The sequence below is a fragment of the Chrysemys picta genome, chromosome 11, assembly GCF_011386835.1.
Source record: "Chrysemys picta bellii isolate R12L10 chromosome 11, ASM1138683v2, whole genome shotgun sequence".
NCBI lineage: Eukaryota > Metazoa > Chordata > Testudines > Emydidae > Chrysemys > Chrysemys picta.
In genome coordinates, this window is record NC_088801.1 from 64,696,076 (window position 1) to 64,722,954 (window position 26,879).

The 26,879-nt window shown below is 42.0% G+C and overlaps 1 protein-coding gene across 7 annotated transcripts in view; it reads right to left on the reverse strand.

The window, feature by feature from the left end:
* Positions 1–26,879, reverse strand: part of KANSL1L (KAT8 regulatory NSL complex subunit 1 like) — a 102,321-nt gene that overhangs the window by 1,864 nt on the left and 73,578 nt on the right. For 5 of the 7 annotated variants that reach the window (XR_010591378.1, XR_010591374.1, XR_010591377.1 and 2 more), the window contains 8 exons: positions 24,782–24,947; positions 19,166–19,276; positions 17,024–17,161; positions 13,804–13,928; positions 9,801–9,925; positions 8,875–8,929; positions 1,490–1,602; positions 612–792 (listed from right to left, as the gene is read on the reverse strand). Coding sequence is in view for 3 of the 7 variants with exons in the window: in XM_065561076.1 (XP_065417148.1) it covers positions 612–792; positions 1,490–1,602; positions 8,875–8,929; positions 9,801–9,925; positions 13,804–13,928; positions 17,024–17,161; positions 19,166–19,276; positions 24,782–24,947 (1,014 nt within the window). In the remaining 4 variants the exon portion in view is untranslated. The remainder of the gene's footprint in view (positions 1–611; positions 793–1,489; positions 1,603–8,874; positions 8,930–9,800; positions 9,926–13,803; positions 13,929–17,023; positions 17,162–19,165; positions 19,277–24,781; positions 24,948–26,879) is intronic. The other 2 variants (XR_010591376.1, XM_065561077.1) reach the window with 1 other exon arrangement.

The following is a 26,879-nucleotide window of genomic DNA, read 5'->3' on the forward strand; positions in this document are numbered from 1 at the left end:
TGTGCAGAATGATTCTGTTATCAAGTAACAAATGAGTCTTGTTCTTTACAGTGCTTGCAGGGTTCTTCAGCTACAGGGAAGAATACCATTCTGCTGGGTACCAATTTTCAATGTAGCTTGGCTTAATACAGCACAACTTCATTTTGTATAGAATCTTTTAAATAAGTTGTATCCCAACATTGTTTCCAAGGTTAAACAATGCAGTTACAATGTAAGAGGCAAGGGATGTAAAAAAGGAATCCTCTATTTTCTACTGTTAAGAACATCTATTACCATCACAATCAGTACTATTTGGAACACATGTTGGCATCCTCTGAAAAAAAGCTACAGAATGTATCAATAGAGAGCCTGCTACTCTCTCATCTCCGAGGCGGAGACATTTTGACCCACTAGTGAAAGTTTTGCCTGTGCTGTTCCTATTCTGGTGACAAATCGAGGCCTTCATTTGGAAGTGATCTCAATCTGGTAATTTGCAGAAGCTTTAAACGCAATCCAAACATTAGAGATGAGAACACTTACATTTGCAACTTTAGAGCCTGATCCAAGACCCATTGAAGTCAGGGAAACTTTGGGCACTGGATCAGGCCCTTATTTACTAAAAACCATCATACCTTTGCTTCTTGGTTTTCCTTTGAAGGCTGTGGGACCCTTAAACATACAGAACTGTGGATTTCTGAAGTAAGATCAGAAGCAGCTTCAGCAGCACAACGCAGTGAGGCACATGAGTTACGATGGTTTTCTTTCAGTACTGGATCTTGGCCCTGCTGTCCTTCAGCATTTTTGCTATAAGGTCTAGTACAAGACAAAATGAGAAAATAAGCTTTTGTTTAATAACTGCTCTGTCAAGTGACTGGAAACAATTCCAATTTTTTTTAAAAAGAGGAAAAAAGGCACTACTCTAAGTTTTTAATAATGGCTTCTTATTTATATGCTTAGAAGTAAAGAAAACCTGAAAACAGAACTCTAAAGCAAAGCTGACCTTGGTATAAAATATTTAAATACATTTTTATATCTTTGACAACATTTTTTTGAAAGTTCAAACTTAACAGAATCCAGTACTTGAAGTGGGTCTCTGAATGCAGTTACTTTCAGTCTTAGATCCAGAGAAGTGACACCCCATTCTTTCATCTAAATCAGAGATTACTGAGTGAGAAGTGACACCCTATTCATTTGACTAAGGCAATAATTACCGAGCACCGCAACGAACAGCAGAAGTGGGATGGGTTCAGAAAATGTTAAGATTTTATTCACTAATATCCCAATAACCTAAATTTTCTTTAAATTCCTAAGATTTAAAGCTATATAGTTTTCCTTTTCAAGCAATACATTAAATATGCATGATACCGTACATGGTAAACTATTTGATGAGGAATACTCTCATTTTCAAAGATGCTTCATTCTATTGATAGGATTTCTAAAAGTTGCTGTGTTACCAACAGAAAATCCCAATGATTCTGTAAGAGTCCTCCATTTATGACAATACACCTGCCTGCTATTTCTTCTGGGCCATCGGCTCTGTTCCCACAACGACCACCTTGCTTTCTCTCTCTCTTCATATTTTGCATGACGTGAAGAAAAAAGTTCATCTGACATATCTTCGATCTGTAATTATAAATGAGAGATGGCTGCTGCCATGATTACAAGCATCACTAAAGATGAAAAAATGGTTTTATATACAGTCATGTGGGGAATCTCTGTCACACGCACAACAAAAAGTATTGAATGTGCACTGGAGGGTACAAAGGTATAGTAAACTCTGTGTTTATGTTAAAATATGACAGAAAAGTACAGCTATATGATACAACAACTTTTTAGCCTGCTAATTTACACGTTTGGAAGGGGGGAATCTCAAGTTGATATAAGAATTATTTTCACCCCATGGAAATAATCAAGGACTACACTAGATTGAAAAGCAAGAGGAAGGTTACTTACTTGTAAGTCAAGTAAACAGGAGACGTACTACATTTGTGGATGCACACTTGCGTCTCTTCCAGGGCAGGACACAGAAGTGAACTATAGCACTTAAGAGCAACTACATTTTCCTTCAGAGATGTAAACTGTCAGATTCTTTTGCATTTTGGTTCTAAAGTAGCACAGCAAATCTAGTTTTTAAGAGTTAAGCATGTAGATCCTCAGGTAATAGTATCCTTAAAAAAAGTTCCCGGGCTATTTTATGATGTTAACTGTTGAGCATTAACCATGACCCCAAGAATTCTACTCAAGGTTATAAAAAGCCGGTGTCTCCAGCTGGTCTGAATTCCTCTCTACTTCAGCATCCAAGACTCAACAAAAGTCTGGGGATGAGGTGCAGCGTGTAGATATGCAGAGGCAATACATTTGGAAAATTCCAGTTACTAATAAGTAAGTTCCATTCTTCAAAAATTGCCTCCGCAGAGAACAATGAACAGCAGCAGTGTTCAGGAGAAGGGCATGGAAGTGCTTAGCTGAAAAAAAGACTTGAGAAAACAGTGTTTCATCCTTCAGTCGGGCTTCTCATTTGAAAGAACAGTGCTGGAGAAGCTGAACTTTGTGCAGCAGACTTACAAATCTGTTAGGGAGACATGGCAAAGAGGAGAGGGAAAGGCACACCGAGCACTACCAAAAGAACCCTTAATTCTCTCAGCACTGGAACTCCTGCTTACTCATAGCCTTGTAAGTTTAGCCTATCATATGTATCTGATTTAAACAGTCTCTGAACAGAGACTGCCTGGGATGTCTTACCAAATATGAGCAGCTGAGATGATTTCCTAGAAGGCTTGGACCTATCCAAATTTTAAAGTCTGGCCTGAGCAGGCATACTATGAAGCTTTCAGAGGAGTGGAGCAAAAAGTTGAGGTGAAGATACAACACAACGTTATCTTTGTGAAATAGTTTAAATGGAGGATGGGCCATAAGGGCTTAGATTTTGCTCAGACCGATGGTTACCATATCTGCAACCAGAAAAACAATGTTTAGAACAGACCAAAACTGCTTGAAGAGGGAGTCCAATATATCTTGGCCAGTTCCAGGAGCCCAGAGAGTTATAAAGGAATGCAACAACTCTAAGCTAATGTTTCACATAAGGGTGCATGGAAAAAAAAAAAGATACTCATGCTGCAGGAGTGGGAAGCAGCAATGTGCTTCGAGTGTGGAGTAATGTGAGTATGACCTCATTAAGAATAAAAAACATTCTAAAATGAAAGGCCCCGGGGGAAAGGTGAAATGCCACATTCCTACTAGAAACCCAGCAGAAAATATAGTCACCATTTCAACGCAAAAGATTTCTTAGTGAATGGTTTCCAGAACTCCAGCAAGATGCTTAGATCCAAGCTCATGAGAATTTGGGTTGCTCAGTTAAGCACAAGACCCAGGCTGCTAAGTGAAGCCCTCTGGATCCAGACACCAGATCTGCCCTGCACTTTGAGACAGTCTGACTCTTACTTCTTCCGCAGAACATTGAAAACTGAGGTTGCTGCTCAGTCACAGGTGAGAAGAACAAGGATATGCACACAAAGGAGCTGTGTTTTGCCCTCCTCAAGACACCCGAGGACCAGTTCTCCACAGGCCCGCTCTCCGGCATAGAGTTCAGAACAGGTTCAGGACTGCTGTAATGTACTCTGTTTGCCAATGGCCCAAAAATTCACTTGAGCACCTTGGGATGGTGAGAGCAGAATGGTGCTATGGCCACACCTTGTTTTTAAACAACAATGGATGTTACATTAATGACACTGTTCATTTTCCTAGTTAATTCAATACAATATTCCATTTTGTAAGTGTGCCTGAAGGTGCTGCAGAATCTTCAGTCAGCTGCCATGGAACTGAGGCTTTGTTGACCTTAGCACTTTTGTCGGTAAAACTTTTGTCAATCAGAGGTGTGGGGAAAAAAAACACCTCCCTGCCCGACATAAGTTTCAACGACAAGCCAGTGTGAACAGCGCTTTGTTGGCAGGAGACACTCGTTGGGGTGATTTAATTATGCTGGCAGGAGAACTCTCCCCCTCCAGCATAGAGCGGGTACACGGGAGACCTTACAGCGGTGTAGCTTTACCGCTGTAAGATCTGTAGTGTAGACAAAGCCCAGGGGAGCTAACCACAGATTTTAGGTTAAGTTTTGCCAAAGAGCACATTGGACCCTGGTAATACCCTACAACAGACAGCACACAGCCACGTGGTTTTTGCTGCAACAGGGTTAGGAACATGATTTTACAAAATGGATGAGGGAATTTGTAACTGTTAGATGTGAACACAAACTATCGCAGCTGCGTTATTCTGTGATAAATCTATCTGAACACAGCACTCCACAGCTTCACTGTGAGCTGCTGCTGCGGACCTAGAACCTGATCCAAAGTCCAGAGACTTCAGTGGAAAGACTCCCATTAGCTTTACTGGGCTTTGGGTTAGGCCCTAATGCGCATGCTTGCAAAGCTGGCTGATAAGTGGATGTGGAAAGTCTGGCATGCCAGGCGCACCGCTCTCAGCTCTCTGACATTGATGTGGAGAGCGAGCTCTGCCTGAGACCAGAGGCCTTGAGTTTTGAGGTCTCCCAGATGTGCTCCCCAGCCCAGTGCTGATGCGTCCATCACTAGGGAGAGAGACGGCTGAGGGCTGGAGAAGGGAATCCCTGCACATACTACCTGTGGGTTGAGCCACCACAGAAGGGAGTCAAGAACCTGGCGAGGCAGGGTTACAACCTTGTCCAAATTGTCTTGGGCTGGCCGATACCCCGATGCTAGCCATGACTGAAAATGCCAAAGTCCAAGTGCACCACACAGGTACAGGCTGCCATGTGTCCTAGAAGTTTCAGGCAATTCCTTGCTGTGGTAGTGGGGAACTGCCTGAGACCTCGAATGATATTGCCAAAGGCCTGGAACCTCACTTCCGGGAGGTATGCCCTGGCCTGGGTCGAGTCCAGCACTGTCCCTATAAATTCTATCTGCTGAACTGGAGACAACGTTGATTTCCCCTCATTCAGAAGAAGGCCCAGATTGTCGAACGTTACCCTTATGAAGTCGACCTGTGCCTCCACTTGAGCTCTGGAGCGGCCCTTGATGAGCCAGTTGTCGAGGCACGGGAACACCTGTACTTGCCACCTGCGCAGGAACGCGGCCACGACTACCGTGCACTTGGTGAACACACGAGGTGCCGCTGAACGGGAAGACTGTGAACTGATATTGGTTGTTGTTCACCACAAACCTGAGGTATTTTTTGTGGGGCGGAATTATTGCTATGTGAAAGTATGCGTCCAAGTCAAGGGCGGCATACCAGTCTCCTGGATCCAATGAAGGCCAAAGAGACCATGCAGAACTTGAGCTTCTTCACAAACTTGTTGAGTTCTTGCAGGTCTAAGATGGGCCTGAGCCCGCCTTTGGCTTTCGGTATTAGGAAATACTGGGAATAGGAAACCCTTGCCCTTCTGCTCTTGAGGAACCTCTTCCACTGCCCCTAGCGAAAGGAGCGAGTGCACCTCCAGTATAAGGAGTTGTCCGTGAGAGGTCCCTGAAGAGGGACAGGGAAGGGGGATAGAAGGGGGGGAGGGCACAGAATTGGATGGAGTATCCCCTCTCTACCGTGCGCCACACCCAGCGTTCCGAAGTGATACAGGACTATGCACGGTAGAAAGGGGATAGTCGGGATGAAAAGGTAAGGCAGAGTAGATCCAGTTCTTGTTCTGGTGTGCCATCTTCGACCGCACCTTCAAAAGGCCGATTTGGGACCGGGAGGTGGCTTGGATTGGCCAGAGCCCTGGCCTGAGGACAGGTGCAGCCTCTTCCTACTGCTCCAATTCCTCCTCCTCCAGGAACTGGCCTGTCGGTTCTGCTGTTGGTAGAACCGCGGAGGAGGTTGTGGTCTGAAGTTTTCCGCTGAATGGTGGGAGTATGGAGGTCCAGCCATTTGAGGATGGCTCTTGAGTCTTTTAGGCCAGTGGTCTCCAAACTTTTTTGATCGCGCACCCCGTCAGTAAAAACTTTTGAGCTCGCACCCCCTGCTCCCGGCCGAACTGTTGAAACAAAAAACAACAACAACAACAACAAAAAAGCTGCTTGGACTCCCGGCCAAACTGCTGGGGGCGGGGAAACGGCGCTGCTCTGGTGGCGCACCCCGATGGATCCTCTTGTGCACCCCCTGTGGTGCGCGCACCCCACTTTGGAGACCACTGTTTTAGGCTATAAAGCCTTTTATCTGTCTTTTTGGAAAACAAGAGTCACACCCTCAAAGGGGAGGTCCTGAATGGTCTTCTGGATCTCGTATGGCAGACCTGAAACTTGGAGCCAAGAGCCCCTTCTCATTGCCAACCCTGTAGCCATCACCAGGGAGGCCGCATCAAAACTCAACGAGTTTTGCAGAAGAAGGTTCTGAGTGAAGAGTGTGTTCCTTAGCATCCTGAAGAGGGAAGTCAATGGCTGTGGGGATTTTTTTCGCCTTGATACCAGATTCTAGAGAAGGAAGAGGAGGGATAAGAGTGCTGAGGGAGCAGATTCTTGAGCAAGAAGTGCTCCTTTAGTTACCCTTACCTAGTTGTTCTCCAAACAGCTTAATGCCCTTAGGAGGAAAGGTCTGTGATGTACTAAATGCAGCCTTCCTGCTCCAAACACAAATATAGCAGCTGCTGTAGCAAGTGAGGGGGTTCCTTCTAAATCTATGAGCCTATCAAAGGCAGCATTAAACAGGAAGAAGGCAGCCTAGGTAGAATCTGTAAGAAAACTAAGAATCTCACCATGTAGGTTAAGAGAAGGGGACACTAGGATGGAGACAGACTCCTTCTTTAGAGCCCAGAATACAATGCCAAATGAGTGAAATCAACAGCTAGGACCTACTGGGCACTGCAAAGGGAAAGGTTGATCGCCTTGTCTGTGGAGAGTATAGAACAGGGGTAGGCAACCTATGGCATGTGTGCTGATTTTCAGTGGCACTCACACTGTCCGGGTCCTGGCCACCGGTCCGGGGGGTCTGCATTTTAATTTAATTTTAAATGAAGCTTCTTAATCATTTTAAAAACCTTATTTACTTTACATACAACAATAGTTTAGTTATATATTATAGACTTATAGAAAGAGACCTTCTAAAAACGTTCAAATGTATTACTGGCACGCGAAACCTTAAATTAGAGTGAATAAATGAAGACTCGGCACACCACTTCTGAAAGGTTGCCGATCTCTGCTATAGAATATGTAGGCAAAGTACATTTTCAGAGAGACAAGAAGAAATCTTTTACCCTTGGTCACCTGGAGTATTTTCTGAAGCCAGGAGATCATTTGTTTACCTGATCCCACTCCTCAGAATAACCTCTAGGATTGCTGCATGGCAAGGTATTACCTCTTCAGTCTCGAAGGAAGAGAGAACCCTTTTGAAAAGTTTACTCCTTGACTAGTTTATTGGAGCATCTAACCCCCACACAGAAAGGGCCCTCAGAGTAAGAGGCTCTAGGAAGGATATTCTCACCAGGAGGGCAGCAATATCTTTGTTTGGGAATCAAGGTCTGGATGCTGGTCTTGGAACTGCTGTGTTTACTGTTAGTCTAAGTAGGGGTCAGGCAAGTGGGACAGGTCAGTGATAGTGATTAGAGATGGAAATCAGATACCTCCAAAGATTTTGGGAAGGTAGCAAAAATGGCAGGTTTCTTACTAGGTATTTGACCCAGGTCAGGGGAAACAGCAACAGAAACATGGGGAGGAGGAGGAACCACAGACTAGAGAATGGATCTGGGAAATGCCCTGCATGCCTGCTCGAGGGAAAGAAAGCTCCCCAAACCAATAAGCCCAGGGGGTGCCATGAAAGAGGCCGGCTCACCCATGCTCCTGAAGGAACAATAGCAGTGGGTGATGAAGAAATTGTTCATGGTTTGCTGAGGAGAGTGCTGCAGGCTGCACTGCTTCAGACAGGAAGTTGGAAGGAGAAATGGATCCCTCCCACCAATGGAAAACCAAACTACAAGGCGAGGAGTAGGCAAACAGAGATGGGGCTGAAAAAACCTAGTGTCCTCCACCAAAAAAAAAAAAAAAGACAAAAATACCTGCTAAGCTGCTACAAGCCCAAGGAGTTGGCTTTCTGGTGCTGCTTCTAGACAATGCAGAGGAAGTGGGGGGGCTAGCAAACCTGGAGATCCACCTGATCACCCACTCCCTGAAGAGGGTTTCCCACTGGATCTCCAGTGTCTCAGTCCTTGGAAAGAGAATGGCAGCGATTGGGGAAGGAGGTTGGTAGAAGGGGCTTGCTGCTGAATCACTGGCTGGGCCCTGGGGTGCTAGAGCCTTGCCTAAAAAGGTGCAGATTCTGAGATAGAAAACCTTAGTTGCCTCAACCCTCCATGTGTTCTTTTATAACCTATTTTTCTCCTTCCTCTTATCCTTTTAATCTTAGGGCTAAAAGGAAAAGAAAAAAGGATCAGGGTGCAAGAAGCTAGAGACCCATACTTCCTGTTTCTAGGATGTGGGTAGGCTGCTGCTTATATACTAGCACTGACTCCCAATTCTTTTATCTCCTTGCTTCCTAATGGAGATTCATCTTGCCATCACCCATTAGTGTTGCTACTAAGAGGTTGGTAGGAAGGGAGAAGAGACATCTGACAAAACAACTATATAAAACACGTGTTCACAGGGATAGCTCAGTGGTTTGAGCATTGGCCTGCTAAACCCAGGGTTGTAAATTCAATCCTTGAGGGGGCCATTTAGGGATCTGGAGCAAAAATCTGTCTGGGGATTGGTCCTGCTTTGAGCAGGGGGTTGGACTAGATGACCTCCTGAGGTCCCTTCCAACCCTATGATTCTATGAATGTTTTTACATTCATAGTTAGTACAATCAGCTTATTTTTACAACTTCAGTAGTCACTGGTAAGTTTGAAAACATACATTGATAAACCATGTATTAAACTCTTGGTTTCATTAAAATGTAGCTTACCTCTTCTTCATCTACATGAGATCGCCCCAGAGGATGAAGTTCAACAACTCTCCAGCTACAAATCGGAGAAGGGTAGTTAATACAGGATTAGCCAAATTGAATGTTTTATCACTTCAGCAGTGGAATGAGATTATCCTGTTCTCATTAAATAGCACAATGCTGCAGTACTTATGCTGCAATTTTTGTAAGGGAATGTCAATATTTAAGAAAAATGATTTTAATTTAAATAAAAATCATGAAAACGTGTCTTCTAACATTAGGTTCTAGAAAATCTTTCTTTAAAAAAAATACAGAATCTGAGCTCCTTAACATTGTCCTGTTAATATTATTTTAAGCCTTTAAATAAAACCAGCCAAAACCTGAAACAAGAGTCAAAGATTTGCAGATAAAAGGACAAGGCACTGCTAGTTTAGATGACACTCATTATTTAGTTTAACAAAAACTTGTTTAAGCTGTTCCAAGAATCAAAGGATCTGTGTTTTTTAAACAAGTTTAGAGAACCAGATATCAGAAATAATGGGGTTATGCTACATGAAAAAGTTAAATTCAATTAATAAAATCGGAATGTTTTAAAAAATGTATAGGTATGTGTTTTTCTGTGCATGTTATTGGGAGGTTGCTTTTTTCTGCTGAACTAAGACATTAAAAAAAGATAATCTTCAATTAACTACTTAGAGAAAGATAATCTTCTTAAAACACACATGTGTGTCTGCAATGAGTACTAGAATTAAGATGAGAGAAAAACATTCCTCTTTATTTTTACAGTCTGCTTACTCTGTGCATAGTGTGACCATTTCCCCTGGATTGTCAGTCAATCTTCCCCATTGCTGGGGGGTTCTTTCATGCAAGGGGGGGGGGGGGGGAGGAACATTTATGAAAACAGAAAAAAATATCAGTGGGGTGCAAAGAGGGGGAAATGAGCATACCTTGGAGTAAGGATTTCTTTGTATTGCAGCTTCTCCAATTTAGAGGGAGCAACCAGTGACATAGGAATAACAATGTTGTCTATATCATAGGAGCTCTCGCTTCTCAGTCTCCGTCTAGAGTTATGCTGTATAACAATTAATAATACAGAAGAGTCATTAGCTTAATGATGATAGCTGCATGTTAACTACAAGACAATAAAACTAAACAATTGTTTTGTACTTTTAACAGATAGACAAACGCAGAATGACTTTTTAGAATGACGTTTTCAAAAGTACTCAGTTTTGGACTAACTGTATTCCCATTGAAGTCAATGGAAGTTTTTCACAATTACAGTTAATGCTGAGTAACACTGTTGACAATCCCACTCTTAATAGCTATATTTTTCATAATGTTCTGAAGGCATTCTAGAATAAATCTACTAACCTATAACCTGACCACTATGCAGATGTTCTTGTACTCGATAAAAATAAGAATTCCAAGAGGTTAGAGCCTAAATGCAGTATATGAAATGAATTTATCAATGTAGAGCAATCTAGATGGAAAATATTTGTCTGGAAATCTGCAGAAATCCCTTTGTAGGGATAAGAGAATGCTGAACTTCTCAGAATTTTCCTCTTGGGGCTATCCAACTTCTTCTCTCGTGTGTGGACTGACTTTTCAGAATTACAGAAGGTGGTTTGGGTTTAAAACATGATTAAATCTAAATTATAGAGCTTTCTGTTTTCAGCTGAAAAAGCCTGTTTCAGAATAAATCACTTTCATTCAGTCTGGTAAAGGAAAGAAGTTCCCACTAGATGCAGATGTGTAAAAGACTCAGTCAAGGAAAGAAATGCAATAGAATTCGCATTACCGAAACTGCGTAGGGAACATCACTTAGGTTTCAATTATCAGGTACAGTATTTGTAAGCTGTAAATCTTCATATTTCTGTCTTACAGAATTCCAAAGTTCCAAAGCACTGAAACCTGAAGACTTCTAGGGTGAAATTCTGTCACTCTGGGAAGTTTGGCATTGATTTCTATGGGGCCCGGATGTCACCACCACTTTACCAGAGGCTTTGCTAGTAGTTCAGTAAATAGGAGTTTGAGATAGTCATGGTTTGATAAATCAAGATGCAACAGGATAAAGTACCACAACCGTATTTACATTGCCAGCCAATATTGTGTAGCTCCATCAGGAGGATAAAAGCCTCCAGTCACAGTTTCGAGGGGGACTTAAATCATAATGCATTTCATTAGTTTTAAATGCAGAGTTTTTAACAAGTTCTCACCGATAAACTAATTCATGGTCTGCGAAATACTTGTCTTTGAGAATGCATTTCTATGTTTTAGAACAGGGGTCGGCAACCTACGGCACACGTGCCAAAGTTGGCACGTGAGCCGATTTTTCCTGGCACGCGGCGTGCGCTGAGCCGCTCAGCCCGCCCCGCTCTTGTATACCCGCTGCTGGCTCCTGCCAGCCGGGGTCCCCGCGGGTCCAACTCAGCGCCCGCTGCCAGCCTGGGGGGAAGGAACCCCAGGCTGGCAGCGGGCTGAGACCCCAGCTGGCAGGAATCTGCAGCCGAAACCCCAGAGCGGGGGTCGGGCTGAGCTACTCAGCCCGCCAATGCTCTGGGGTTCCCACTGCTGGCCCCTTGCCAGCCGGGTCCATCTTAAAATTGCTTATCTTAGATCACACTGCTTTGGACCTTGTGCCTGCCTTCTATCACCATTTTTTTTTCCCACTGAGAGTTGAAGGGAACATTTGACAAAATGGCAGCTCCTAAGAAAGCGAAGCTAGATGTCCGATCATTTCAGCCTGCTTGGACAGACGCATTTGGATTTATTGAAAAGAAGGACCATGCTATTTGGGCTTTCTGTTATGAAGGTGTTATTTGTCGCACATCAAGTGTTTGACGACATTTTGAAATGAAGCACGAGAAAACCTTTCTTGATGAAGCAGACAAGACTGAATCAATCAAAAAGGCAGTAGCAGCCTATGAGAAGCAAAGCAGTGTTTTTAAAAGCTTAAGTGTAAGTAAAAATCAAGCTATAGAAGGAAGTTACAAGATTGCACCGTGCATTGCAAAAAACGGAAAGTTGTTTACAGATGGGGGATATATAAAAGAAGTTTTTCTTAGCAGTTCGGAAATTTTGTTCAATGATTTGCCAAATAAAGATACAATCATATCTAGAATAAAAGAACTGCCTGTCTCTGCCAGAACAGTTGAGAGACGCATAAGTGAAATGGCAGAAAACATTAAGGAAAAGCAGATGACTGCATTGAAAGACACAGCACTGTTTAGTGTTGCAGTTGATGAGAGTGTGGATATAAACGATGTTCCGCATTTGGCAGTTGTTGCAAGATATTGTGCTTCCGATGACATCCAAGAGGAACTTTGTTGCCTAAAACCCCTGCATGGCACAACAAAGGGGGAAGATATACTGGAAAGTTTTGTAAACCATTTTGAAGAGCGAGGAGTTGACATCAGAAAAATATTTTGAGTGACAACAGATGGTGCTCCTGCCATGGTCGGAAAACAGAAGGGATTTGTAAAGTTACTTGAAGATCAAATTGGCCATCCAACAGTCAAATTTCACCGTATCATCCATCAAGAAAACCTGTGTGCAAAAATTTGTAATTCAGAGCTTAATAATGTGATGAATACAGTGGTGCGAATTGTGAATTTCCTTGTTGCTCGATCTGCTTTGACTCACAAACAATTTCAAGCACTGCTAGAAGAGATGGACAGTGCTTATAATGACATCCCGCTTCACAGCAATATTCGGTGGCTAAGTTGTGGCAAGGTTTTGGTGTGCTTTGTAAACTGTTTTGAGGCAATCAAGGCCTTTTTGTCAGAAAAAGAACAAAACTACCCCGAACTGGATGATGACGAATGGCTGTGTAAGCTCATGTTCCTAACTGATATCACTGCTCACCTAAACGAACTCAACCTCTGTCTCCAGGGTGCAGGGCAAACAGTTCTGGATCTTTATGAAGCCTAGAAAGCATTCATTGTGAAACTAGCAGTATTTTCCAGGGATATTCAAACTTCTACTTTCCGCTACTTCCATCACATAAAAGAACTATCGACACGTTGCACTGTCAGTGTCAATGAGATTGGAAAGTACACGCAAGAACTGGAATCAGAATTTTCTGACAGATTTCAAGATTTCCAGCGATTTGGCCCAATGCTTTCCTTTTCTAATTAAACCTGAAAAGTTCAACGAAAGCAACTTGGATTTGTCTGTATTTCAGTGGATGGGTGTTGAAGATTTCAAAATGCAGCTCATTCAGTTAAAAAGCTCAGAATTGTGGACATCAAAGTTTGTGGATCTGCGGCGCGCACTTGAAGCTACCGAGAGAGATCATGGGGCCTCTATTCTGACCTGCTGGACGTCCCTGCCAGTGAAATGTAACTGTTTGAAGAAAATTGCGTTTGCAATGCTTTCAGCATTTGAATCCACATACCTGTGTGAACAGGTATTTTCACACATGAAATCTGTCCTCTGTCCCTCTCAGAGCCGGTTAACAACTGATCACTCAGAAGCCTCTGTGCAGCTTAAAGTATCCAAATACGTGCCAGACATTGGAAAACTCAGCAAGGAAAAGCAAGGGCAAGGATCACACTAAACTAATAAGATCTGCATTTTAATTTAATTTTAAATAAAGCTTCTGAAACATTTTGAAAACCTTGTTTACTTTACATATAACAGTAGTTTGGTTATATATTATAGACTTATAGAGAGACCTTCTAAAAAGCGTTAAAATGTATTACCGGCACGCAAAGCCTTAAATTAGAGTGTATAAATGAAGACTCGGCACACCACTGCTGAAAGGTTGCCGACCCCTGTTTTAGAACATGCCCTTCCCAATACAGACTAGTAATCTCACTCTAAATAGGCATGTGTAAAACTGCGTAAAGCAAAGTACAACGTGAAAGGCTTATATTTTTTATTTACTAATTTGCACAACTCTTTGGTGATGTTTTACTTAATCCATCAATATATTCATTTTTCGTTTACCTGTGATGATGCGTTTTGGGTAGATCTAGACATCAGATTGACATGGGTCACGGCAGTAAAATCATTATGGGATTCTGGTTCTGCATGTTGAAAGGAAAAAGCTTCAAACCTACGGTTACTTTCTCCTGCCACAAAAAGATTTGGGGGGGAAAAATAGGATTTTTTTTAGTCTATTACATTAAAAATATTTCCCACGTAGTAGCAAATGAGGCCTTTTCTGAAAGCCCACAGCTGAACACCTGAGATTTCATGAACACCTAACAACCAGCTGTAAAATAATCACTTACACGGCTCTATCCATCACAAATTCACCTCCATCACTATTGTCCCACAAAAACTGTTTCTCTAGTTCAAGGGGGTAATTCCCTCTTGGAAGCAGCCTCATTGTGTCAGATCCTGCATCCTTTACAGAAGCTACCAGACTACGTACAACCAACAATAATCAGGTTTGTGGGAATAATCTTGGACATCACCTGAATAGAGAGTGTAGCCTTCCCTGACTGGGCTATATATCACATAGCCATTAGAGCCCCCAGTCAGCTTTTCCATAACCAACAGCTTTTTCCTGACTGATGGCTAAGTGGAATTGGCAGCAAAGATGACAAAGGCAAAGTCAGTTTTCTCACCTGCAAGTCTGATTTCCCCTAAAGTAGAGTCAATGTTCTAAACAAATAATAATCTATGGGTATTTTTTATTCAATCCCAGTGAATATAGCCCCTGCTGCAATTTTGTTTGGACTCTAAAAGCAAACCACCATTGTTCCCAATTCTCTCTTCTCCCGATTTGAAGGAAGAAAAGAGAATCCCACACTAAACTAAACATATTTAGAACACTAACTAAACATAAAGAGAGTCTGTCGAGAGCAGTGGATCCAATGCGGGAGAAAGAGGTAACAGACCCTAGATAAAGCATCGTAATCACAGCGTGAGTCAAGTATATGAACTCTCATCTCATAAGCAACTCTGCAACTCCCTGGCACAGAGTATTTTATTTTTGGCCTTGCTCACCAGGCTGCTGACCTTCCTCATGGATCATTTCTCCTAGACAGAGCCCAAATTAGGAATACATATACACCTCTACCCCGATATAACGTGACCCGATATAATGCGGTTCGCATACAACGCAGTAAAGCTCGGACACGCTGCTCTGAGCAGCGTGTTAAGGGTGCCGGGCCAGGTTGGGCCGAGGGGTTGGATAAGGGGCAGAGGGTCTCGGGGGTGGTCAGGGGCTCTCTCTCCCCCCCCCAAGTCTGGGAGGCAGGAGCTGTGGAGGGGCACTTTTGGGGGTCCCGCAGTTCCAGAGTGGCCCTGGGGATTAGCGGGGGGCCAGGAGCAGCCCGCTCTGCTTCCCTCGCCCTGGCCCCAGCCGTGTCGCTCAGGGGACGGGCCTTGGGGGAAGGGATCCCTCCCGCACTCACCGGCGGAAGCGGAGCAGCCTGGCCCCAGCCTGCTCCACTCCACCAGCTCCCAGCTGCGGCGCTCCGCTTCCCGCCGCAGATGAGTATGGGGGGCATCCTTTCCCCAACCTCCCCGCACTCACCTGCGGTGGGAAGTGGAGCGGGCCGGGCTGCTCCGCTTCCCGCCGCTGCTGGTGAGTGCCTGTCAGGGGGCGGGGTGTGTGGATAGGGGTCGGAGCAGTCAGGGGACAGGAAGCAGGGGGGTTGGGTAGGGGGTGGGGTTCTAGGGGTGATTAGGGATGGGGGTGTCTGGAGGGGGCGGTCAGGGAACAAGGAACAGGGAGGGCCAAAGCAAGTTCGGTATAAGGCAGTCTCACCTATAACGTGGTGAGATTTTTTTGTCTCCCAAGGACCGCGTTATATTAGGGTAGAGGTGTATACCACTAATGAGCTAGAGCTTCTGCTGCTATGTACAAATGTATTGCATAGCAGCATGCTGGCACCAGGAAATTGCAACCCTGATGATATCTTTTTTTTTTTTTTTATTAAACAAAAATCTCAATGAAATTGTCAGAACCTCACAGAATTTACTCTCTAAAAGGTTTATACTGTCAAGCTGTACCTTTCTTTAAGTGCTATTACTACAATCAAGGAATTGCCATGTTCATAATTGGGTGCGAGTAGTTCAAATTGTTGTTTTCAGAGTGCATTACAATGCACTTGTCTACACTGAGTCTCATGGACATGTTGCTCAGCCACCTACCCTTGTTGGGTCCTTCTGAAGTTCCTCATTCTTCTTTCTAGTCTCGACTACTCAAAACAATTTGGTGTCATCCGCAAATGTTGCCATTTCATGGCTCCTCCATATTAATGGATATATTATACTATACGGGTCTTAGTTTCGAACCCTGAGTCCTCCATTATTACTATTCTTCCACGCTGAAAATGTTGTTTCTGTCTCTAATCCAAATTTTACTCCTTAACTGCTTTTCCTCTTACCCTGTGACTTAGTTTCCTTAAGTTACATTTGTGAATGTTTTTCTCAAATTCCAAATACATTATATCCATCTATTCTCCTTTATCCACTGTGCAGTTGAATTTTAAGAGATTGTCGAGACACTATTTTCCTTTACAGAGGCCATGCTGGATTCCTATATGGTCATATTCAAGGTGCTTTATAGAATTCTATCTTTAACTGCTGTTTCAATTCATTTACACAGTGTAGTCCATAACTACTAATCATGATCACCACTAGCACCTTTTTAAAAACACCGGTTACCCTCCATCCCCATTCAGAGTCTTGTCCACAATTCTTACATTTAACAATTTAAAATGAAGCCAGAATCAGGAACCACAGCATACGATAAATGAAACATAGCTTACTGAGTTCAGAAATAGTCAATGTTTGGTTGAGTGTATGATTTACAAATTTATCCCTAGTCTGTTTCATGGAGAATCATTAAAAAACACCCTACCTAGTATTACACAAATGCAATTGTATGGCTAAGCAATTTCCTTAAGGAGTATTCTAACAATAAAAAACAGAAGCATGTCTAGTTTTGTAATCACACTAAGTAGAATTGGGGTGAGAAGTGTCGGGGGGGATGGAAGAAATAAAAACCAGCAGAAAATGGCATGCCTCAAATGGTGAGCATTTGCATAGTGCATTATGAGCCTATTTCTCACATCCCTGTAAAATACAATTTCATAAAGTTATCCATTCATTTATTTGAAGAAACAGTTTAGAATAATGTGTGGGGCCCAATGATAAAAGGGTATTTTCAGAAAGGGCAGTAGTTTATATACTCTTATTTTTCCCTTACCTATCGCTGTCTCACTTAGGTGCCTTTTCTTTCTTCCCTCTGACAACTGTTCAGATGTTCCTGATGCTGCTTGAGGTTTGGAATTAAGTAAATAGCCACTGCTCCACTGTTTGAGAGAAGCACTACGTTGATTATATTCTGCAACAGAATAAGCATTTGCAAAGTTTCAGATTCATTTTCATTAGCTGCAACTTACAGCCAAGCTCACTTTACAAATGATAATGAAAGAGCTACAGGTACTTTTAATCAGAAACATACAAAGTAAATAGTGTAATAATCTATGATATGTGTAGACACAAAAAATGCAAACCATGGGGGCCAAATTCACCTCTCAGTTACACTGATGCAATCATATTGACCATCTGATTTATCCTAGTGTAACAGAGGAGCATCTGCCTCTGTGTCTTTTTTGCTCATAACAGTACTACAGCAAGGGTTCATTCACATTTCAGCTAGCATTAACTCATATTTCTAAAAGGACCGTTTATATGTAAGCAGTTAGAGATATAAGAATAGCTTTAATACCAAGCACAGGGCAAAAAGCAGTTAAGGTGGAAGAGGCACAACGCATGGTAGAGTGGAGATAAGGGATATGATGTAAGGCAGATTTCCTGCAAAATGCAACACTTTACTATCCCACAGAACTCACGTAAAACCGCCTTATTATAGCTGCTGCGGCTACCTTTTTATGCCATACATATATCATTTTATTAAGCTTTTCAATACACACAGTCACTTTTCCTTTATCTCGACAAAGTCTAACCAACAACTAATAAATACTAGGCAGCCGACCAGCTGATTAACCAAAGAAATTATTTACATAGTAAGAGACAGAAAAATTTAGAGCTTTTTAACAGACAAACTCACTTAAAATAATTAGTCATGTCCTGATTCAACAAGGTACTTAAACAGTCCCATTGACTTCACTTATGCATTTAAGTACTTTACTGTATCAATGCCTTCATTTTTAACTCTTCCAGCACACTGACATCTCCAAGTAGTGCAAGGATTCTGGGGATGGTCCATACCCCTTATTTTTGTTCTGCTATAATTGTATCAGGTTAGAAGTTGATATAGTTAAAGCAATACTCAGTGCGCACACAGTTATACTTGTATGAAGGTGCTTATATCAGTAGAACTTATTCCTGAATGGGAATAAGCTAATAAGAATATGCTACACCTCTTACACACCTTCATACTGGTAAAAGGCATCAATGTTAGGGAACTGTACTACTTTGCTCAGTTTCTAAACCAATATAGTTATAGCAGTACAAAAACAGTGTTTAAATAAGCCCTCAGTGACCATTTGGAGGGGTTTGTTATCAAGTTTCTGAGCTCATTCTGACTGCAGCAGCACCTCTTAGTGAGAGTAATCAGCAACAGGACTATAGGTTATTTCCAAGAAGTCTCGATGTAATTTGTTTAGCAAAGACTTAGTGAATTAGATGAGTCAACAGCATACTGGTGTGAAACACCTTTTGACACTGGTTGGTTTTATATTCTCACAAATACAATATATTGGGTGGAAACATATGGGTCTGGTGGCATTACAGCTTTGGCTACTTTCCTACCTCCACCTGAACACTGGGTGGAACATTTTAATCTCTTGGGTAGCCCCCTCACGAATTCTTGGGAACTGGTGCAGAAGGCCAAAGAAAAGGAGAACCAGGTGTGTTTATGCAGGTTCAATGGTGTTCACACCCAACTATCAGGAGGAACTACACCTGTTATTCCAGCTCATAATTAAAAATAACAAGAAGGGAGAACTGTGCACCAGCCTCAAACCCTGTACAAGTTGCAGGACAGAAGATTTTACCTTCCCATTCCCTTCTCACTTCACCCACATAAAACCCAGCTATTTGGAATCTATGTGAGTGGGATGAGTTTCTCCCTCGATTCCTTATTACCTGCCTCCTCCTAACTCCCGTGTCTGTTATTCTCCCCAATAACTAGTCTTGTGATATGTTCAGATTGTAAGCTCTGTTGTGCATGCTAGCCATGTAGTGAGTAAAAGCATGATCCCTGCCCATCTAAAAGCACTAAACAATATTTAAGGCAGCATCCAGTAATACAAAAAGAAAGTGTTGAGAAACTAGCTAAAAAATAAATCTTGCACGCATTAAAATATTTTGCATCACATACCATTGGATGGAGACATTTTAAACTCTACCCCTAGTGCTGAGGTGTCAACAGGATCTCCTTTGATCTTGTCCTCCTTCAACAATGTTTCAAAATATACATGAAGAGGGATATCTATAAAACAAAGGAAGAGATATATACATCTGAGATCGTCAGCCAGCTATGGACCCAGGAGTTCTACGTTGGTATTACATTTCTGAAAAATTTATTTATACAGCCTGTGTTATATTCTGTACAAACTGTATTGCTGCCTCAAGCCCACGAGCTCACAAAGAGTGATGGTGGGGCAGCCCTGACATAACTGTCTGGCTGCACGTGCTGGACAATATCTTCAGATAGCGAAACTGGAGAGCAGCCAAGGGGATGTATTTAAAAAAGGACAAAAGTGAAGCTTGACTACGAGCAGCAGCAAGAGGGACATTTTTGGAGAATTGAAATATTAGCTCTCTGGCACACCCTGTCATAAGTGTGGGGGACGACTGGCTGGAGGGAGGGGGGAGAGAGACTCAGAAAGTAAGAAGTGAAAGATGCAGACATGGACTCTGATGTGAAGTTATTCCTGACAATCTTTCATCTTTGCCCACACAGAATATGTCTTCACTGCCAAAAAAGTGTGTGTTTGTTTTTAACAGCGGGATAACTAACATGCATTAGCTATGCCCCTGTGAAATCCTAGTGGAGACCAGGCACCTGTAATTTTTACTGTGTGGTAGACAAGTGACGTCAACACTATGCCCCCTGCTGTGTGGCTGACCTCACCTAGCTACCCCGCAATAAAAATTACAGGTGCTTGCTCTGCATTAGAATTTTACAGAGGCATGGCTAAAGCACATCGATTATCCCACTGTAAAAAATAATCCAAAAAGAAACCCACGCCACCTGATTTTAGCAGTGAAGACAAAGCCATAAAGAAACAAGCCAGAAGGTGAGGGGATCGTAGGCTAACATGACCCGAAGCACTCCAATGTTCTGACAGCTTGTTTAGTCTTGAAAGTTAAGTCAGGGTACGTCTTCACTACCCACCGTATCGGCGGGTAGCGATCGATTTATCGGGGATCGATATATCGCATCTCGTTAAGACGCGATATATCAATCTCCGAACGCGCTCCCCGTCGACTCCGGAACTCCACTGGAGCGAGCGGCGGTAGTGGAGTCAACGGGGGAGCCGCGGCCGTTGATCCCGTGCCGTGTGGACCCCAGGTAAGTCGATCTAAGATACTTCGACTTCAGCTACGTTATTCACGTAGCTGAAGTTGCGTATCTTAGATCGAACCCCCCCCCCGCCCCCCCAGTGTAGAGCAGCCCTCAGATTAAGTTAGGGTGTGAATTTAAAGCACAATTGCTATTCCTGAATAGTACTCTTATTCCTGTCCACACAAGAAGTTATTCGGGAATAGCTATTCCAGAACATCCCCACATGTAGACAAGCCCTAAAGAATATGGTGTGGACATACGGCCAGGGTCTTGTCCTGCATCTGCACCCACTGGTGCTCAAAAAGTCAGTGCTGTGGAGAGCACATGTTGCACTTTTATTTTGTGATCTGCAAAAGCCTCAATCTAGCCAGCTGGGTAGAATTATTTGGTATTTTTGAAAAATGTTATTGCTGAACGCCCTGGGGTAATTTCAAGGTAGGTGCCCTATTTCTGTCTCTAACAAAGAAGGCAACAGGGAACTCTAACTTGCTTCCTGGGGGAGACTTAGTCTGCAAAATATCTCAAGTGCTTAGGAATTTAGCCATTGTAAAAAGGCAGAAGGACTTACAAAGATGTCTCTGTTTGAAAAGCCCTTCAGGAAACAAATTTACAAAAAGGGAGCAAAGAGAGGAATGAAGACTTCTTATGCTTGGAATAAAGGAAGGTGAAGAGTCAAGGGAGGTAAGTTTGACAGCTGGGAAATTAAGAAGAAAAATTACACTAATTTAAAGGGCCAAAAGGTGGACAATAATTTTCCAACATTTACATACTATCTTAATCTCAAGTGTCTTGGAGATCTGCAAATACAAAAATCTTTCTACAAGCAATTTTTGCTAACCAAAAAGAACAGCTTATTTCAGTAACTGGTACTGATTTAAGTAAGTTCTTTGTCACAGGATTAATGGGTACCTGCAAAAGATTTTTTTTAAATTGGGCCTGTACATTTTCTGCTTCTTTATGAAGTATAAAAATGCCAGAAAGGTTTGTTTTTGACCTTATAAATATACCTGATTTTTTTTGTACCTTAGAAATATTATGACTATCTTCCCTACTTGCCTTTTTTTTTTTTTTTGGGGGGGGGGGGGGGGGGGGGGAGTTGAGAGGATCACCTGGATGTCCTACAGATTGTGAATATGTACTCCCACACCATACTTAAAAGGATAAGGATATCTGCCTCAGTTTATTCACAGGCTCTGGGCACAATCAGCACATACCACATTCAGATTCTCCTTCAAGATTTGTTCCATGCAAGTCTAAAACTGCCAGTTGTCTAGTACAGATATACATGGATGTCTATATGTCTAAGGTATCCTGTAGCCACTGACAAATACTTGGCAAATATCCATGTTGCTGTAGATATGCTGGAGGGCAAGACTCCATACTAGTAATGCCTGTTACCTATCCAAAAGCAAATATATTTTGGTAAGCCAGTCCAACTGCATCATCTTATTTGGTTGCCTACAAAATGGGAAAAAGACCATCACCAACTTCTCCTTGCCTTCTGTTCTGTTAAACAACTTTTTTAATGGCTCCCATTCTTAAAAAGGAGTCCATCTCTGCTCTGAGCAGTGTCTTATGAGAGAGATCTCTGAAAAGGGATATATAAAAGGACTTGGGGGGCAACATAGATGAGAATTAGGCCACACAGCTGAACTGTATCATCTCAGCATGCAGCGATCCATTGTATTTCCACTATATGCTGCTAGGACATAAATCAAATGGTGCCCAAAAGGAGGAGGGTCAGGAAAGTAGACAAAATAAGCTCCTGGCAATACTTCAAATGTGAGGCCTGCCAGACACAGAGGATGTACAGACAGCAGATACTGTAGCCTAGCCTCTAGTTATGTGCTTTTCTTTATTCTGTCTCATGATTGGGGAAGCTGAAATTTCTGGGAAAGAGAGCAGCAAGTCCCCAGAAGAAAAGTGTTGTCTTTGGTATCAGAAAGAGTATAATGCAACATCCCTCTTTGTCTGTTCACGTTGAGTAAGCCACAGTGTAGTAATCAAACTACTAAGCCTTGTAGTAATCAAATGTCCTTCATTTTCTCTATTTTTATGCTGAACAGATCATCCTCTTAAAAAAGGGAAGCTTTTCAGTTTGAGACAAATGTTCTTTAGGGAGCTGGTCTATCATTAGAAGCATCCGCTCTAGAGGTCAGGAATACAGGAAGGGCCAGAGAGATTTTCAGAACGAAACACCGACAGAACTAAGACTTCCTAATACATTCCCCATGTCCATGATGGTGTCTTCTCATCTTTAATAGGGTGGTGCAGAGTCCTCAAAAATATAAGATTCCTCCGCATTTTAATTTAATTCAATCTTATTCTTAAAATGGAAGAATGAGCCTAATTCTGAAAGAATGGTCCTGGACTGAGGGTTCATAGACTCATAGACTTTAAGGTCAGAAGGGACCATTATGATCATCTGGTCTGACCCCCTGCATGCTGCAGGTCACAAAACCCTTCCCTGGACTCTGCCGTTGAAGTCCCCAATCCTGTGTTTCAGTGACTTCATCGGCAGAGACCCTCCTGCTAGTGATCCCTGCCCCATGCTGCGGAGGAAGGCGAAAAACCTCCAGAGGCTCAGCCAATTTACCCTGGAGGAAAATTCCTTCCCGACCCCAAATATGGCGATCAGTAAGACCCCGAGCATGTAGGCAAGAGTCTCTAGCCTGACCCCTGTTGGCCATTATACTATTTCCGTACCATTGCTTGGTTTTCCTTGGCTACTATGTTTTACCATTAAACCATTCCCTCCATAAACTTATCTAACTCAATCTTAAAACCAGACAGACCCAAGGAGCTCCCAGCCTCATGTTCAAGCTTCTGTGCTTGGGGAGCCCTCAGCACCAATGGAGTTCCTGCACTGGCCAGTTTTGGTCTAGAAGCAGCTTTCCTTTCAGCTGAAGAAGTCTCCAGGCCAAATTAAAGCAGGGAGTATATAAATCCATCTCCAGGAACATGAAGGGGCATGATGCACACTCAAAGACCCACAGATAGGTTGGGTGTAACCAGAGTCAAATCAGCCGTGACACTTGTAGTGCTAAGTCAGGGTCAAACACGTTTTTCTGCACAAGTGCAGAAAGGCCAATAAAACGTTCATTTTAAAGAAAGTCTCTGAACTCCTAGAAACATTCAAAAAATTAAAAACCTTTAACTACAGAACCACCAGAAAAAAAAAAAACACTTGGGAAAAAAGCAAACCAAATAAAGCTAGCCACGTAAACAAAAGGAAATGAGATGGCTGGGCTGCATGGCCCTTTTTACAGCCTCAGCTCCAAACATTCAGTGCCAAGAGAAGGTGCTTGTGATTTCAATAGGCTTTGTTTTCTTGAAGGGTCATGGATTTCTTTGGCACAATGCATATTCTTCATATGGAAATAAAAACTCTATTACTTCAGAAATTGCTTCTGTATAACAGCAACATTACGTTGGCCACATTGCAGATATATAGTATTTTTTTATTTCAATTCTCCTGGTTTAAATGTTAAACATATATTTTAATGAGCAATGCAATTGAGTTAGTGTCCCTGTCAGAGCACACCAGTTTTGAATTTCCTGACTGATTTTTTCACCACCAACTTAAACTGTTGCATTTACAATATTAGTATTTCATACATTTATCTTAAAGGGACATCACTATCTGAAACTTACTCAATTAAAACCAGTAAAAATTAGTTTTAAGCTCTACATATGTCCAAGATCCCCCAATGAGTTTTTTTTTGCTTTTACAGTCAAGTCTGTCTTACATTTTTAAAAAGAAACATATCTCACCTGTCTCTGCATGAAAGACCTACATAACCAACAAGGTGAATTGGCCAGCTGTGCAAGAGAAACAATTAAACACTAAATGCTATCAAGTGTACAAAATAAATGAACTAAAAAAGGAGAAAAATATTTTCCCTCTGGTGTTTTTCAGTTGTAGTTATCTTAATTGCTATATGCATCTAAAATATTGCATCTACTATAGAGAGCAGGATGAAATTTTAAGTTGACCATGTCCCTTAAAATCAGGGGTTCTCAAACTGGGGGTTGGGACCCCTCAGGGGGTCGCAAGGTTATTACATGGAGGGTTGCGAGCTGTCAGCCTCCACCCCAAACCTTGCTTTGCTTTCAGCATTTATAATGGTGTTAAATATATAAAAAGGTGTTTTTAATTTATAAGGGGGGGGTCACACTCAGAGGCTTGCTATTTGAAAGGGGTCACCAGTACAAAAGTTTGAGAACCACTGTTTTAAATTATACTAAGGGCATTTGTCAGAGCATGTTTTGGCAAGTAATAAACAAGCAAGAAATATTTCTTTTAAGAGGTTTGTTCATAGCCAAAGCTTTAAACGTTTATAAAAACTAAGTCAGACCATACATTTTAGGATTTTTATAATACAACTGGCTCTTCTGTTGGGAATATGGAATTGGATGTCTTACCCGAGGGGAATGATAACACAGGATGAAGAGAGGAGTCCACCTCTGGTATATGTTGTTGTACTATTCTGGATGATGTACCATGGTCAGAACTGCTCCAAATGGAGACTGGAGCCATGCAAGGCATCTGTGTATTATATGGAAACGAGGCATCTCTAGACAGCAAAGCCTGCAAGGATATTCACAGAAACGTCATCTGAAATGTTCATTTTTCCTTTATTCACTTTCTAAAACTGGGCCAAAGAGATAGATATTTTAATGAGAATAACGACTCAATGCTATGTAAATCAGAAGTGCTCTCACACAAACTTCGACTAGCATAGAAGTGATAAATATCTACTGTCTGGAAAAGTGATTTTGGACTATGTATAGCATATCTGAATGAAAAATTAATTTGCTTCATTTGGAGCTAGGAAAGAACATAGAGTAGCAGAATTTTATTTCCAAAGTAGTTTCCAAATCAGAAGGTAATTGTTCCCAACCAATGCGAACAATTTGGTACTCCCTATGAACAAGAAACAAAAAAGCCAGTGTTCCAGTTAATTTTCTAGTCAGGCACAACAAACGTGATTGGTACATACAAAGAAAATTATAATACCAAACTAAACATCGTTTACTCAGCTTAAACAACCTGAACGTCTTGGTATCTGTACATCTCCATACATTATTGAACTCTTACACAGAAACCCAATTATGCATAAAGTTAACATTAAAAATTGATTTGAGCATCCCATACATTTACATAAAGTCTCACAGAGGAAAGCAAAGTCACAGAAACTACAATCTAAGATAGACAGCACAAACAAAAAAAACCCCAACACAATACATGGGAATAATTCAGGAAAGAGATGCAGTGGGGAGTAATGAAGAGGACAATGTAGAAAGAATTTCTGGGAGGAGTGATCTGAAAAGATGAGAGGGAGCGGAGGTTTTGACAAACAAGAAGATAATTTATCCAAGTGTAGAGAACTGGATGATGGATGTGAAAAACTACGTGCTGAAAGCAGGAAGAAATGAGAGCAAAGGGGGTAAGATTATACTGAGCTTTGAAAGTAAGGATGAAGATCTTGAATCTGATAGGATGTCTCATAGGCCAACACTCTGAAGGACTGGGAGTAGTGGCAGAGGAAGACAACTTAACTACAAGAGATGTCAAGACTTCATAAAAACATTTCATATAAAAAACAGTACTGTTCATGTCATTTTCAGCATTAACAGATACTAAAGCTGAAGTTTCTGTCTTCCTCCTCACTAGCTGAAAGCTTTCACACACTCTCCATTTTCAAGTTGTCCAAAATGGCTCTTAGCAATTTTAACATTCCAGACAATAAAGTCTCTGTCCTTCAGTAGAACCTTGCGTGAGAGGGAAGGGAGGGAAACAGGGACAGTATGGACACTTCACGGCCTCCTGCAACAGCAGCTTATTTAAACAGGACTATTTCCCTTCTTCTGCATTATAACTTCACCTTAATAATCAATAGCAGTAATGGGCATATATTAATTCTTTGTTTTCTTACCAAGTATCTTCGTGATGTGAAGGACAAACAAATAGCCTGACTTGGTTGACACAGATGTCAAATGACCAAAAAAGGGTAATTTTAACATCTCTTTCTTCCTAGATTCAGAAAGTAGCACTCCTCATAAAACCTCCCTACTTCCTGCCTCATGAGATGTCCCAACATGCATTCTGCTGATTATATCAACATTCTCATTCATCAGTGGTGGAGCACTGATTCTACCTATGGCGTAAAATAAATCCATTCCTTCCCCCCACCTCCAACAATGGTTCTGATAAGTGACTCCAATATTCTTATTTAAGGAGTAAAATAAAACTTTTGGAGACCATTCAGTATTAAATAAAAATGTTTTTCTTTCCTCTCCATAAACAGATTCCCTACTCCAGTATTGATCATAGGGACTTCTGCATTAATCAGCATAGTGCATGCTAGGGTTTTAGAGCGGAGGGGGATCTCTGATTGCTTGGGATTACATTTTGCAGGTTTGTTCAAAGGAAGCCATTGCAATATTTTTCCTGGTAAAATATAATTTATGATTATAGCCAGGATCCTCCAATCACGTGCATCCATGTTCAACTTTAAAC